The 16,259-nt window shown below is 37.6% G+C and overlaps 1 protein-coding gene across 11 annotated transcripts in view; it reads left to right on the forward strand.

Annotated features, from left to right (window-relative positions):
• PHTF2 (putative homeodomain transcription factor 2) overlaps positions 1 to 16,259 on the forward strand; it is a 159,468-nt gene that overhangs the window by 107,700 nt on the left and 35,509 nt on the right. For 10 of the 11 annotated variants that reach the window (XM_033194924.1, XM_033194929.1, XM_033194925.1 and 7 more), the window contains 3 exons: positions 2,064 to 2,229; positions 3,837 to 4,001; positions 14,443 to 14,635. In XM_033194924.1, coding sequence (XP_033050815.1) covers positions 2,064 to 2,229; positions 3,837 to 4,001; positions 14,443 to 14,635 — 524 coding nt within the window. The remainder of the gene's footprint in view (positions 1 to 2,063; positions 2,230 to 3,836; positions 4,002 to 14,442; positions 14,636 to 16,259) is intronic. The other variant, XM_033194922.1, reaches the window with a different exon arrangement.

Here is a 16,259-nt window from a genome sequence, read left to right on the forward strand (position 1 = left end):
TCTACTAAAAATACAAAAAATTAGCTGGGCATGGTGGCAGGCACCTGTAGTGCCAGCTACTCAGGAGGCTGAGGCAGGAGAATGGCATGAACCTGGGAGGCAGAGCCTGCAGTGAGCCGAGATCACGCCACTGCACTCCAGCCTGGGCGACAGAGCGAGACTTCATCTCCAAAAAAAAATTAGAGTTAATGGCAGCTAAAAAAAAAAAGCTGCTATTCACCAATGTTCAGTATACATTTACTGTGTATAAGCAGCTTTTCAAAATGTTTTACATGCATTACCTCACCTAAAACCTATTATAGTGCCTGTGTACTACTATATGTATATGTATGCTGTGTACTATGTAGATATACAGAAGATTAAACCAAGGCTCGAAAATATTAAAGAACTTGATAAAAGTCACATTAGAATTCATATAAAAACAAAAAAGACTCTCTGCTTTTCAAACTTCTAGACTGTTATGGAAGAACTAGAGAATTTGGGTTAAATTCCAGAGTAATTCATAAAGATGATTGGCATTTTAAAATTTTTGTTTTTTTCTTTTTAAGGAACCTTCTTACAGTTATATACAGCTGAAATTTGTTTTCATGATACTCTTTAAGTATATTAGCAGATTAAGTGGTGTTTTAAGCTTTTGGTATGTTAGACCAGGATTCTTTGAATTGCAGGTGGCAGAAACCAAATGCAAACTAGCTTTTGCAAGAAGTTGGTTTTTTTGGTCGTTATTTTTACTGTTTATCATAAAAACTAAAAAAAACCCAGGAAACTAGATAGAAGAGTACAACAGCTGGGGTGGCCATTTGTCCCAGTTTGGCTGGGATTGTCCAACCCCAAGTTTACTCATGTTGTCCTGGTGCCTTTCACTCTCAAAAGTGTCTTGGTTTAGATGGTAAATTATATGGTCACCCTAAACACCCAAATACCCATCTCTTTAATTTACCAATGATTAACATTTTGGGATGTTTACTTATTTTGTTAAGTAAATTATATACATTGAGACATGTTACCCCTGAATACATCAATATGCATTTCTTCAAAGTAAGCACATATAACCACATTACAGTGATCACACTTAAGAAAATAACCAATAATATTCTAATATTTACATTTTATTTTAGGTACTCCCTGGCCGTGGATTCAGGCATGGCTGGATTGAGAGGCTCAGATAATATCTTTTTGCTGTTGACTCTGGTCTTGCTGGTCACATTCTTAGGTTGGCTCTTTCTAGGTGGTGGTTAAGGTGGCCCCTAGCAATTTCATTTTTTCATAGTCTTTAGTGTTTGTGATCTAGGAGAAAGGTCTTGAAGCACCTATATTAGTCCCTGAAAAAGACGGATTGGCCCTGCTTAGGTCACTTGCCCATCTTTTTATAAACTTTTGTATTCAGACTTACTAAGACTGTGACAAGCCTAGATTACATGTCTATCCCTGTGGTGGGAGAAATAAGAATATGTGATTGATGGATAAAGGAGGGAGACAAAGGTAAAGACAGTTTATGTCCAGAAAGTCTAAGGGATGCTTAGACAAAAACATACGTAGACAAAAACAAGATTTCCCTTCATGTAGTAATGGTTAGCATTGATGGGTGTTTAGTGGTTTCTCTGGAAACTATGCCTACATAAATGTGTTATTAATTCTAAGGAGATAGACCTCTATTAATAAGAAGCTCTTTATCGCTGTATTATATACACTTATCATAAGATTTCCTTATTTGTAAAACAAAGAAATAATGCACTTGAGGTTAGGGTGGTTCTCTGATTGTCTGTGATGTTACTTAGAAATGTCCTTAGATTCATATGCATCTAATTTATGTTGCAGCGTTGAGGTGTAATTTAGAGACTATGTTGGGTGTTGTCTTGTTCCAAGAGTTTATTACTAAATACCATGGTTAGGCTGTGGCAGACAGTAAAACAGTCTGAAAGAGCTTGTCTGTAGTAATATTTTAAACTCATTTAAATTTAGAAAAATATTTTGGCAAAAAATAATGTAAAAACAATTTTAAGAGTTTTGAAGAGGTGACCATCAGATATATAATTAAGCGTATTTTCTTTCCCTTTTTGTAGTTGCCGCAATAGTATTATTCTGCTCCACTTCTAGCCCACACAGCATACCTCTGACAGAGGTGATTGGGCCGATATGGCTGATGCTGCTCCTGGGAACTGTGCACTGCCAGATTGTTTCCACAAGAACACCCAAACCTCCTCTAAGTGCAGGGGGTAAAAGAAGAAGGTACTGTTTTTTAAAAAGTAATCTTTTTGTACATTGATGTAATTTGAATCCACAATTATTCTTGACTCCTCTTATCTTCATAGACTAAAATCTTATCTTGTAAGGTTGCTCTTTCAAAAAAGCCACTGAGCTTCAGAATCAATTACCAAATGATTTAGTTTCTATGTTTGCTTCAAGGCCATTTTAAGACAATATGCCTGTATTTTGTTTGTTTGTTTCTTTTTTTCTTGAAACTCATTTCTAGTCACTGAATATCTATGTAGACAATATATGTTAGCTAGAGTGTTAATAATTCCTACTACTTATAAAATCTTGTATTTCTAAGATGCTTTGGCAAAAACAAAAACCTAGAAAAAATTTCAGCTAAACTGTATTTACTAAATGCTGTTTTGTTTTGTTTTTTTCTGTTTTTTTTTTTTTTTTTTTTTTTTTTTTTTTTTTTTGAGGCAGGGTCTCACTGTCTCCATCACCTAGGCTGGAGTCCAGCTCACTGCAGCTTGGACCTCCTGGGCTCAAGTGATCCTCTCACCCCATCCTCCTGAGTAGCTGGGACTACAGGTGTATGCCACCCCACCTGACTGGTTCTTTTATTTTTTATTTATTTATTTATTTATTTTGAGACAGAGTCTTGCTCTGTCGCCCAGGCTGGAGTACAGTGGTGCCATCTCTGTTCACTGTACGCTCCGCCTCCCGGGTTCATGCCATTCTCCTGCTTCAGCCTCCCGAGTAGCTGGGACTACAGGCGCCCGCCACCACGCCCGGCTAATTTTTTGTATTTTTTTAGTAGAGATGGGGTTTCACTGTGTTAGCCAGGATGGTCTTGGTCTTCTGACCTCGTGATCCACCCGCCTTGGCCTCCCAAAGTGCTGGGATTACAGGCATGAACCACCGTGCTGGGCCTATTTTTTGTAGAGACAGGGTCTCACTTTATTGTCCAGGCTAGTCTGAACTCTTGGGCTCAAGCCATCCTCCCACCTCAGCCTCCCAAAGTGCTGGGATTACAGGCATGAGCCACCACACCCTGCCACTAAATTCTGTTTGAATCCATTTAATATTACCCTTGATTCAGTAAACATAGCATGTCTCACTAGCCACTCAGCACACTGGAGTTTGTTTTAAGGCTCTTTTGGAGCAGGTCCTCTTTTGAATATCATTGCTAAGAGATTGTGAAATTTGTAGTTTTTGGGTGCTGAGATTTAAGCCCATCTCATTGTTAAAAGATAATACCTACATTAGATAAATAGCAATGTTGATAAATTAGATTATAATTCTCTCCAATCTAAATTTTCTTCTTTCTTCATCTGCAGATAAGTGGCATTCAAATAGGGAAGAAATGCTTTTGTAAATATCCGTCCAATGCAATCTTTACAACCTTCTGTCCACTGACCTGCCAATATAAGCAAGGACCAATACCTTAACATTTCTAGAAATTGGTCTTGAATATGCATCATGATATTTGGATTAAATTTTATCTAGTAAATCTAAATTTTATTATGTATTAAGTAAAGTTCCTGTGTTTATGTTTTCCAAATTTTTGATTGTACTACTGAGAAAGTGGTTATTAAAATATTAAAGCTGCCTTCCATTCTTAATCTCTTCTGACGAAGGAAATTAAGAAAAGCAGCCCATTTGGAAGTACATAGGGAAGGAGATGGTTCTAGTACTACAGATAACACACAAGAGGGAGCAGTTCAGAGCCACGGTACAAGCACCTCTCACAGCGTTGGCGCTGTCTTCAGAGATCTCTGGCATGCTGCTTTCTTTTTATCAGGGTTTGTATTTATTTAAGGCTTTATATGGCATAGAGATGGCACTATCCCTTTTCTGGCACTTCAGTCTCAGGTAATGAGTATTAATTACTTTAAATGTGACAGCCTCATGGATTTTGTTTTGATAAAGTATAATAGTATAGATAATGGAAAAATAGACACCGTAAAGTTTATTTGGGTCATGTATAAATACATCTATACGAGAATGAATATACCAAAGCATATTTAGCTAGGATTACCCTTTTTTTGGGGGGGGGGATGGGGTCTGGCACTGTTGCCCAGGCTAGAGTGCAGTGGCACGATCTCAGCTCACTGCAACCTCTACCTTCCGGGTTCAGGTGATTCTCCTGCCCCAGCCACCCAAGTAGTTGGGATTACAGGCATGCACCACCATGCCTGGCTAATGTTTTGTATTTTTAGTAGAGATGGGGTTTCACCATATTGGCCAGACCTCGGCCTCCGAAAGTGCTGGGATTACAGGTGTGAGCCACCGAACCTGGCCAGGATTTCTTGATTTTGGTTTCTTTTATATTTCTTAATTACTATTTTACTTGTATTAATCGGTTAATTTATTTTTATCACCGTTTTAGGTCAGAATTGGCTGTATTAAAATGTCATATGAATTGTATAATTTTTTTTCTAAGTTCTTGCCTCAATTATCCAAAATTATCTGAAATAAAATATATAGGCATTGTTATTTAAGTTAATAAAATGTATATTATAGTATGTAATTCTACTTTTGTACAATGTACCATGTGCATTTTTGTACCATATAAAAATGACTTTTTGTATACAACTATAGAAAAATAGCTTTTTGTATAGTTTGTATAGTCGTACCATCAATGAAGACCTAACAAATAGGAAAATATAATTATAGCAAACATTAAAAAAAATTAAACCTAACTCAAGCTTGTATTATTATTTTGAATATTCAAAACATTTAAGGGTTATGTTACTAGTTTTTATATACCTATAATAAATGTGAAAAAGTTAAAAAGCTGTGATCAAAATATTGAGTGTAACTGATGAAAGGTACTAAATTAATCAAGAAAAGGGATACTGCAAGTAACTATTCTGTCACTTTGTTAACTCCTTCACTAATACCTATTTCATCAATTTGTGATTGTGCTCTTAGGATAAAGTTTATCATGCATTGTAGAACTAAGCAGTTATATCCTGGGCATATTTTCGTTGACTGTAATTTTTGGGAAAGTTTTCCAGATTTTAATAGTTTACAGTAACATGGCATTGAGTGATAACCCTTTCTATTCCAATCACCTATTCTTCTTCCAGAGACAATACGCTTTGTTTTCGTTTTTTAACGGGTTGAATTCTATCTGTATCTCTCTCTTCTTTAGTCTTTTTTTAAAAAAATGTTTTACACATAACTAACTTGGATGTAATATAGCTCCCCTTTCTAACATTGGCATGCAACAATTTAGTCACTGCAAAGTCAGTTTCTTGAGCATTTCCAGATAAGCAGTTATAAATAGCATAGTGGATATATTTCACTTTCTGGGAATCATTCATTTGTTTTGGTTGTCTACAACTGATATTATGTGTAGTATTCAGAGTCCCCCTAAAACTAGTAGGTTGGTACCTTTGGAAGTTTACCATATTTCTCTTATCAAATGAGATAGAGACTTAAATATTCCTCCTGTTGGGCGGCAGCATGACCATGATCATGACTACCATTGCAGTGGCTGTCCATTGTTGTGGCTAACTCACTCTGGATTTATTCTCTTGAATCATGACAGCTGTACATCTAAATATTTTTAAAGATGTACTGTGTTTATCTCATTTGGGGGCTGGTTTGCCAGCATATGAATGAGACTTTAAAAAATATTAGGTACAAGAAGATCTTAGAGAAATGTTAATTTTAGAAGTCCTAAGCTGAGTTCAGAGATCCTGATGATATTTTCTTCTTTCACACTTTGTTAAGGCAGGAAGTGGTTAAACTAAGCACTTATCAACTAAGCACTTACCAACTTATCAACTAAGACTTAAAATTTTTTCTGATGATAAATTGAAAAGCTGGATACTTCCGTTATCTCTGTTAACATAACTGATAGGAAAATAAATTAATAACCACACAGGTATCTAAGCTTTGTGTACGGTATCTTGATGGTTTTCTAGATGTTAGAATGAGAACCACTCTTCTGTTTTTTTTTTTTTTTAACCTATCTCACTGCACACTGAGAGAACTGCCCTTTTTTTTTTTTTTTTTTTTTTTTTTTTTTTTTGGAGACAGGGTCTCACTCCTATAGTTTTGGGTGGAGTGCAGTGGCATGATCATGGCTCACTGAAGCCTCAACCTCCCAGGCTCAGGTGATTCTCCCACTTAAGACTCTCAAGTAGGCCGGGCGCGGTGGCTCAAGCCTGTAATCCCAGCACTTAGGGAGGCCGAGATGGGCGGATCACAAGGTCAGGAGATTGAGACTATCCTGGCTAACACAGTGAAACCCCGTCTCTACTAAAAAAATACAAAAAAAAAAAAAAACTAGCTGGGCGAGGTGGCGGGTGCCTGTAGTCCCAGCTACTCGGGAGGCTGAGGTAGGAGAATGGTGTAAACCCAGGAGGTGGAGCTTGCAGTGAGCTGAGATCCGGCCACTGCGCTCCAGCCTGGGTGACAGAGCGAGACTCCGTCTCAAAAAAAAAAAAGACTCTCAAGTAGCTGGGACTCTAGGCGTTCGCCACCATGCCCAACTAAGAGAACCACTATTTTAAACCCCTGTATTTATAAGTTGGAAAGGTACTATTTGTCATCTCAAAGTACATTTTATTCTGAAGATAAAACTATTATTTTTGAAATGACATAGTATTTCTCATTTGAAAAATTGGGAATTACTTTAATAAACCTTTATGAACCTGACAAAGCCTAGGAAAGTATCAATTTAAAAAGATACAGAGGCTGGTCCCGGTGGCTCATGCCTGTAATCCCAGCACTTTGTGAGGCCGAGGCGGGTGTATCACCTGAGGTCAGGAGTTCAAGGCCAGTCTGGCCAACATGGTGAAACCCCATATGTGCTAAAAATACAAAAATTAGCCAGGTGTGCTAGTGGGTGCCTGTAATCGCAGCTATTTGAGAGGCCAAGGCAGGAGAATTGCTTGAACCCAGGCGATGGAGGTTGTAGTGAGATCGTGCCACTGCATTCCAACCTGGGGAACAGAGCAAGACTCCGTCTTAAAAAAAAAAAAAGATACAAATCAATTGTATTTCCTAAGGATTTAGTACTTTAATTTCAATGAATTATCTTAATATAATTTAATTATATTAATAAATTAATTATTGTATTAATATTAAATATATATCTGATATTATAATTTATTAATATAATTTAATTAATATGATTTAATATATTAAATTATATTTTCTACTAAAGAGATTGAATAGGACGAATTACATCTTGATTGTGTGTCGTTCAGCATAGTACTTACTTCAGAAGTCATATGGATCCTAAGTTTTCTTTCTTTCCTTTCATGTCCTCTAAGATTCATTTCATTGTGACAATATCACTGAAAAACAGCAAACAGGAATTACAGCTCTCACTGTGTTGCCCAGACTGGTCTGAAACTCATGGGCTCAAGCAGTTCTCCCACCTTAACCTCCCAAAGTGTTGAGATTACAGGTGTGAGCCACCACACCTAGCTTCATTAAATCTTTAATTTTCACTTTAGTGTTAAAAACAGTAAATACTAAGGCTAAATGTGACAGGAATCTTAAAGGTAGATCAGTCAGGCATATTAGTTAACATGTGATCTGGTTTTATTCTGATTATCTGTCTCTAAATCACCAGATCAAATTAAAATACAAAAAATTAGCAGGGCATAGTGGCATGTGCCTATAATCCCAGCTACTTGGGAGGCTGAGGCAGGAGAATCACTTGAACCTGGGAGGCGGAGGTTGCAGTGAGCCGAGATGGCGTCACTGCACTCCAGCCTGGGCGACAGAGCTAGACTCTGTCTCAAAAAAAAAAAAAAGAAATATCTGAGAAGTACCATCCTAAGCCCTGCATTGAGTCACATGCCGGAAGTACAATGCTGAAGCTCATAAGCTGGTGGAGGAAAATCACATATAAACCACTGAAATACATTGTTACAAATGCAAACAGAATATCCTAGGAGAACAAAGGAGGGTACAATGATCTCTGCCAGGTAGTCAGGAAGGCTTCACGTTTCAGTTGGGTCTTGAAGTGAATTTAGACAGGGAGTTGGATATGCAATGTTTTTACAAGAAGAGTAGTTCTCAGAAATCTGATAAGGTCATAGAAACTAAGCTAAACTTAAGAAGCTAAGAATACGAGAGTGAGCAGCTAAGGCACAGTGACGGAGGAGAGCGGCAACTTTATGATGGTTCACTGACTGGCTGAATGACTAAGTGGATTGCTGCGCCTTCTTCGAGGTCCTTCCCCCTCAGCATAGAAAGATATTCCTAGGAAAAGCCCTTAGTTACCCCTGCAAGCTTCTTTAACACCCAGAACAGAATTAAATCTGTGATTTTTTTTCTCAGAGAATCATGGAATGATAGAGTCAGAAAAGATACTGAAAATCAGTTTTGTTGTTTCTAACATCCCTCAGACTCTTAGGGATTCTCAAAATGGCAAATGAAAGTCTGTAATCAATTTTCAACATTCTGAAAACCCTACCAGAAATTTGACATTTTCTGATAGTATTAAATCACAACTTTCCTTGGTTTGGGCTAGAGTTATATCGGATCCACATTAAACTGGGATTCTGACTGAGCTGTCTTCTAAATATAAGCTGTTTTCTCATTATTATTGTTGTTATTAGTAGTAGTAGTATTTTTTTGTTGTTGGAGAGGGGGAGATGGAGTCTCGCTCTGTTGCCAGGCTGGAGTGCAGTGGCACAATCTTGGCTCACTGCAACCTCTGCCTCCCGGGTTCAAGCAATTCTCCTGCCTCAGCCTCCCGAATAGCTGGGACTACAGGCGCACTCCACCACGCCCAGCTCATTTTTGTATTTTTAGTTGAGATGGGGTTTCACCATGTTGGCCAGGATGGTCTTGATCTCTTGACTTTGTGATCCTCCTGCCTTGGTCTCCCAAAATGCTGGGATTACAGGCGTGAGCCACCGCGCCTGGCCATTATTATTTTTTATTTTTTATTTTTTTTGAGATGGAGTCTCGCTCTGTCGCCAGGCTAGAATGCAGTGGTGTGATCTCAGCTCACTGCAACCTCCACCTCCCAGGTTCAAGCAATTCTCCTGCCTCAGCCTCCCAAGTAGCTGGGACTACAGGCGCACACCACCATGCTCAGCTAATTTTTGTATTTTTTAATAGAGAAGAGGTTTCACTGTGTTGGCCAGGATGGTCTTGATCTCTAGACTTCATGATCCGCCCGCCTCATCCTCCCAAAGTGCTGGGATTACAGGCATGAACCACCATGCCCAGCTTGTTCTCTCATTATTTTTATGCTCAATTTGGTAAACAGTTTTTCAAAATCTAGGAGTAAGCTAATAAATTACTACAATATTTGCAATTTACAAATAAACATTTTCACTGATTTCATCTTAATTTATTCTTCATAACACTGTAATCACTAATAACAGCAGAGCCAGGAGGCCACCACTCTTGGGCCAGGGTTCTTTTCAACAGTTCCAAGCTTCTGAGGCTTTTTCCTTGCTGAGGGTGTTGCCAAGGGCGCACTGTGCGTGTCTAGGAAATACTGCTTTTATCATGGAAGAAATAAAAGCAGTATAGAGACGTATGTCTCCTGTTTTCAAGATACTACTAACCTTGCTTCCAGGTGCTTTTGATTTGTGGTATTTGGGTTGATCTAAGAAAATAGCGTTAAGTCTAGTTTTATGAAATGAGTATTATATGCATGAATTGTAAATGTCAGAAGGTAGATTTTGTGTGTGTGTGTATAATACTAAAAAATATAATTTCTTCCTATACAGTAATACTTTAATTCGTAATACTAGCTACTTTCTGCCTTCCATTTTTGATGAGGGATGGTGATTTTAGTATATATGTTTATTTTAAAATCAAAATGCAATTTTTCTTGCATCCTGTTTATTTTTGTGCATATTTTAAAGTTAAATAGAATTAATTTCCCTTTTAAAAATGTAAGTAGAATTTTACAATATTTGTTTTTTAAATAAATCTCTCATCCCTACTGCCTTACTGTATTTTTATTCCCTAAAACAAGGCAACAGGAGGAATTACTTGAACATCTGTGTCTCAGTAACCTGTGTTCCTTTTGATAAATTAATTTTATCAATACTATCCTTTGAGGTAGTTACTTCTGTTTATTAATGCCAACATGAGTCATATAGCAATCAGTGATAAAACTAAACCTGCCTGGAGCAGCCACAGTTTTTGACCCTCTTTGCCTGCAGTAATTGGAATTTAGCTCTCTTGCCGTTTATACTCCAGCCTGGGAGACAAAGTGAGACCCACCCTGTCTCTCTTAAAAACAAAACAAAACAAACAAAATCACAGTTGTTTCTTGGTATCCATGAGAGATTAGTTTTGGGATACCCCCACCCACCACCACCCCCACACCCCCACAAGATACCAGCCTCTGAGGATGCTCAAGTCTTGTGTATGAATGGTATAATATTTGCATATAGCCCATGCATATCCTCTCATTTACTTTAAATCCTCTTTTAATACCTAATAACAGTATAAATGTTATGTAAATCATTATTATACTGTATTGCTTAGGGAATAATGACAAGAAAAAAATGTCTGTACATGTTCAGTACAGGTGCAAGCATAGTAAGCCTAACTACATTTTCAATTTGAGGTTGGTTAAATCCACAAATATGGAACCTGTGGATGTGGAGGCCTGGCCATGACCCAGTTATTATCCTGCTTTCACCTTCTAGCTTTAGCATCTATAGATTATTCTTGCCCTAATTATTATTATGATTCCCAAGTGGTTATTTTTCTAACGCTATCATTCCTTCTACATTTATTAGGTGGCATTCTGCTTTAAGGAGAAGTTTTCCTTTATTTATTTACTCATAGATTTCTATTTTATTCAATTTTTTGCTGTCATTATTTATTTTGATGATCAGATCGACCTAATTTTGGCCATGGAACCCCTTTGAGCAATTAACCTTGCTTCTGACATATCTGTATCAGTCTTTGAGCATTTTCTTACTTTCTGGCACAACAAAATGTTTTGGATTCAACTTGTATTTCCTCTGTCCTAGCCTGGAATCAACTATTTTTTCAAGAAGAGTAGTATGTAGAAACCAAAATCTGAGTTCAAGATGTGCTTGTTGCAACTGGGATGTTGTTAACCCCAGACCTTTTCAGTGAGCAGAGCTAGAAAATGTATATTTGGCCCTTTACAATTATATTTATTTCTATAGCTATCTAGATATATTATACACCATCAATTTGCATTGATAGCTCCAATTCAAATACAGTCCTGCAGGGTTCATTCTATCTCTCCCTTTTTTTTTTTTTTTTGAGACGGAGTCTCGCTCTGTCACCCAGGCTGGAGTGCAGTGGCGTGATCTCAGCTCACTGCAAGATCCACCTCCTGGGTTCACACCATTCTCCTGCCTCAGCCTGCCGAGTAGCTGGGACTACAGGTGCCCGCTACCACGCCCGGCTAATTTTTTTTGTGTTTTTAGTAGAGATGGGATTTCACCGTGTTAGCCAGGATGGTCTCAATCTCCTGACCTTGTGATCTGCCGGTCTTGGCCTCCCAAAGTGCTGGGATTACAGGCTTGAGCCACCGCGCCCGGCCTCTTCTTTTTATATCTTCTTTCTCTATCAGTGAGAAAAATTGGATTCCCATTATCCTCACAATGTTTACTTATTCCAATTGTTGCCTTTATGTAGGTCAACTTCTAACCCTGCCAGGCTGCACCTGGTACCCTTCTCTAATATTGTCCCTAAATGGGCTTCCATTATTGACTATCACTGGGCTGCTCTTGCTGTCCCCCTCCATTGATATTCTTGCAAGTGCTTTCATTACCAGCTGCTACCAGGCTGCCTCTGTTTGTAAACTCTGAGAATAATACTTACATTTAGCATTTTTCTTTTGCCACTGTAGCTTAGTTTGCAACTTACCTCCATAGGGTTCATGAGAAGCATCAAATACCTACTACAGCTTAGTAAATTACTGTTCTTGTCTCCTGAGAGTGTAACATGAACTTGGAGGAGATAGTGGGGAGAGGAACAACCCAGAGAAGATTGGAAGGAAGCGGAGGTAAGGACAGGAGGAGGTGAGAGATAGCTGAAAGGTATCATTTGGGATGAATGCTGCCGGTACTCTTTCTCCTGGTTTCACATAGTATTTACCCTGCCCTGTTAAGGAAAGAATACGTTCTCCTTAGAAAAATGGTTAAAGCAACAGTTATTACAGACTCAAAGACCCTTTTACTGGCCTACCCCCACCCCCCTACCTCACCCTTTTTTAACCCTATAGAGTCTGGTTCATTCTACACGTTCCCAAATTTTCAGCCACTATTTCTACTTCGACTGCTGGCCTCCAGGCTGATGTTTTCAGCTGCCTACTAACATTTCTCAGAGTGTTCCATCTTTCTTCCTAAATAAATTTCTCTTCTTGCATATATTGTCTGATTAATGGTTCCACCAACTTTTCCATCTTCTTTGACCTAATTTATCCCCCTTTTCCTCTCCCTTCTCAACCCAGTCTGATTTTCATGAACCTTTTTAAATACCTTTCCAGTACATTCTCTCTCTCTTATCTTTGAGTTTCTGACATTTTCAGGATATCAAGTAAGTTAACTTCACTTGGTCTTTTTCCACATCTGCACATTGCACAGTGTTCAAGGGAGAGGTAAAGGAAATAATTAATAACTAATGTTTCTGTCACTTTCTCTCCCAGATAGAGAAAGTAACACGTTTCCTCTGCATCTTTTATTTTCTATTTTTTGCCCATTTTCCTATCTCCTGTAATTCATGTTCCTCCCTCTCCCCATCCTCTTTATCCTATGGCTTATTGTTGCCTTGGTCTCTCCATGCTTCTGAGGATCATACAGAAAGTAAAAGATCTGGAGATCTGACTTTTCAGTCTTGCAACTCTGTGGAGATGTGCTCTGAATGACTAAAAAGCATTGGAGCTCTGTAGAGCATATGGGAAATGATGGTCTTTTTGGAACCTTGCAGAAGAAGGACAAGGAAGGAAAGGGGCCAGTTTGCATAAGACAGAAACTTTCTAGGTTGATGAGTGTGTTAAGAAATCCTAACAGGCAGTTTCCCGGAGAGTGGGCAGTTTGAGGTAGTATGGAGAATATAATTAACTTAATAGTCAGAAGGTCTGTACTCTAGTGCGAGCTTTGCTTCTAACTGGCTGCGTGACCTTAAATAAGTCACTTAGACTGGTTCTTGTTCCTTGTTTCCAAAATGAGCATTTAGAATAGGTGAGTTTTAAGGTCCTGCTCAGTTCTAAAATACAGATTCCAATAGAACTGAGTAACTTAGTGTTAAAACTAATGTGGGGTTTTTTGGTATGTGTGCATTTTTTAAAAACTTTTGGTTTTTGACCTAACTGAAGGCAATATACTATTTTTATTTTTCCTTACTTACAAAACTGATACCTCCAACAAAAATTCAAGGGAATTTATTTAAATATAATTGCTTTAAAAATGTTTTATGATAGACTTAATCTGCATTGAGCACATTTTAATTTTGTGTGGGACTAACTTCATATTTCTACTAACCATTTCCTTTGAATAACTGTTCTTTCACCCGCTGTAGTCTTTGAAGAGGACTCAAGTGTTTGCCTGTTAGTAAAAAACGTCTTATTTCCCATGTTATATTTTGTATGTTGAAAAAAAATTTATTCTTATAAATATCCTCAATTCTAACCCTTTAGATATTTATAAGCTGCATGATTACTAATATATTTTCCAGAGATTATTTCAGTGGGTGAAAGAGATTACTCTTTTATTTTCTTTGTGTTGTTCTTTTTCACTTCTTATAATATTTAGAAACTTATTTAAAATTTTCCTTTTTTTATATCTTTATATGTTACAAAAGACCTGTGTCTTCATTGTATATTAAAATGAGTTGTATACTAAAATGAATTTATCAAACTAAGTTAAACCATGAATTGCAACTTAACCTGACAGATCATTTTTTAAATAAACTTCAAAATATATTTTTAACCAGAAATGGGCAAAATTTTGTTTCTAGATTTTGTTCAAAGACCATTTGATTTACTAAGAATTTTTTGATAAGTCAGGGTATGTCTCCTAGAATTGTTGTCTGTAAGACCTCAGAACCTTTAAAGTAAGCTGAAATAGGAGACATTAATTTACATGTTTATTTTAGCTGTTAGATATATTTCTAAATTATTTATTATTCAAATAGGATGGTCATTAAAATTTAGAGAAGTAGCTATCTGATGTAATTATTAGCAGATTATAATTGCTATCAGTAACCTATCCAAAATAAGCTAAGTCCAAACATTCTTCTGCATATTTTAATTTTTAGATCAAAGAAAGCAAAGAATTCAATTGATAAATCAACTGAAACTGACAATGGCTATGTATCCCTTGATGGGAAAAAGACTGTTAAAAGCAGTGAAGATGGAATACAAAACCATGAACCTCAGTGTGAAACTATTCGACCAGAAGAGACAGCCTGGAACGCAGGAACACTGCGTTCCAGGGATGGTCCTAACAAAGTACGTGTGATTTTTAAAATAGTTTGCCAGTGTGATTTTATATTAGCTAATGTGAAGTGACTTAGATATAGTAGTTGCCCTTGAACTATTTTCTCCAGAATTAATTCTGTGAGCCTTTGTAACACGAAACTGTAAATGAGATCAAGTGTTGTGATTAAACTTGATTGATGATATAATCTGACACCTTCTGAATTGATGGCTTCAGTTTTTCCAAAATGTTTTTTTTTTGAGACACGGGTCTTAACTCTGTTATCCAGGCTGGAGTGAGATGGTGTGATCTTGGCTCACAGCAGCCTCAGCCTCCCAGGCACAAATGATCAGCCTCCTGAGTAGCTAGAACTACAGGCATGCGCCACACCATGCCCAGCTAATTTTTTTTTTTTTTTTTTTTTTTGTAGAGACAGGGCTTAGCCATGTTGCCCACACTGGTCTCGAACTTCTAGACTAAAGCAATCCACTTACCTCAGCTTTTCAAAGTTCTGGGATTATAGGCATGAGCCACTGTGGCTAGCCCCAAAACGTTAAAAGCACTTTATAACTTACAGTTGTTTGTTAAGCCTTTTTCTTTCCCTACTTCTATGTGTGTAAGAATTTGCACTAAGTGGAACATGTAAATAATTCAGAAAGCTGAACTAGGAAACCAGTTTTCTTTTTTTTTTTTTTGAGACGGAGTCTTGCTCTGTCGCTTGGGCTGGAGTGCAGTGGCGCAATCTCAGCTCACTGCAAGCTCCGCCTCCTGGGTTCACGCCATTCTCCTGCCTCAGCCTCCCGAGTAGCTGGGACTACAGGCGCCTGCCACCTCGCCCGGCTAGTTTTTTGTATTTTTTAGTAGAGACGGGGTTTCACCGTGTGAGCCAGGATGGTCTCGATCTCCTGACCTCGTGATTCGCCCGTCTCGGCCTCCCAAAGTGCTGGGATTATAGGCTTGAGCCACCGCGCCCGGCCAGGAAACCAGTTTTCCATTCATGTTCTCTATAAGAAGATACCTTGTTTTTCCTGCATTCATTACCTGTGGTGTCAACATACCTGTTTTGTTTTCTTTTGTTTTGTTTTTAATCTGGAAAAAATCTTACTGGGGACATATTTGTTAAAGAGAACAATTATTTCTTTACTTTTCCAAAATAGAGAGACTCTGGTTTTATTGTAACAAAGCTTAATGTGATGTCTCTATTTCTTTGCTTCACTAAATTTTTTTTTGGTTGAACAGTTTATTCTTTAGAAGCTGTTACTGTAAAAAATATAGAGAGAGTCAAATTAAAAGATGTTACCTCTGTTACATTTGGGAATGTGAGCATGAACATATTGTGTTGAGGAAAATAAAGAGGATTCTCTAATTTTGGGTAAAGTATATGTTACTACTTGAACATTCATGTATTTTCAGTACCAGTAACCATAGTACAGCATGGGCCTGCAATGAATGTAGTCCCTTACTCTGATTTTAGAATTTTTTCAGCATTTAGCTCTGATGATGTGAGCCTCTCATCACTGGTATCATTCAGCAGATAAATTTTCAGTCATACAGCTTTCAAACACGTTTTCAGGCTTGTATTAATATTACATAGTAAAGTTGTATGAGGAACATGAAAATATCAGTAAAACGTATGCTTTAGGGTCATTTAATTTC

The sequence above is a fragment of the Trachypithecus francoisi genome, unplaced genomic scaffold (assembly GCF_009764315.1).
Source record: "Trachypithecus francoisi isolate TF-2019V2 unplaced genomic scaffold, Tfra_2.0 Lachesis_group4, whole genome shotgun sequence".
Taxonomy (NCBI): Eukaryota; Metazoa; Chordata; class Mammalia; order Primates; family Cercopithecidae; genus Trachypithecus; species Trachypithecus francoisi.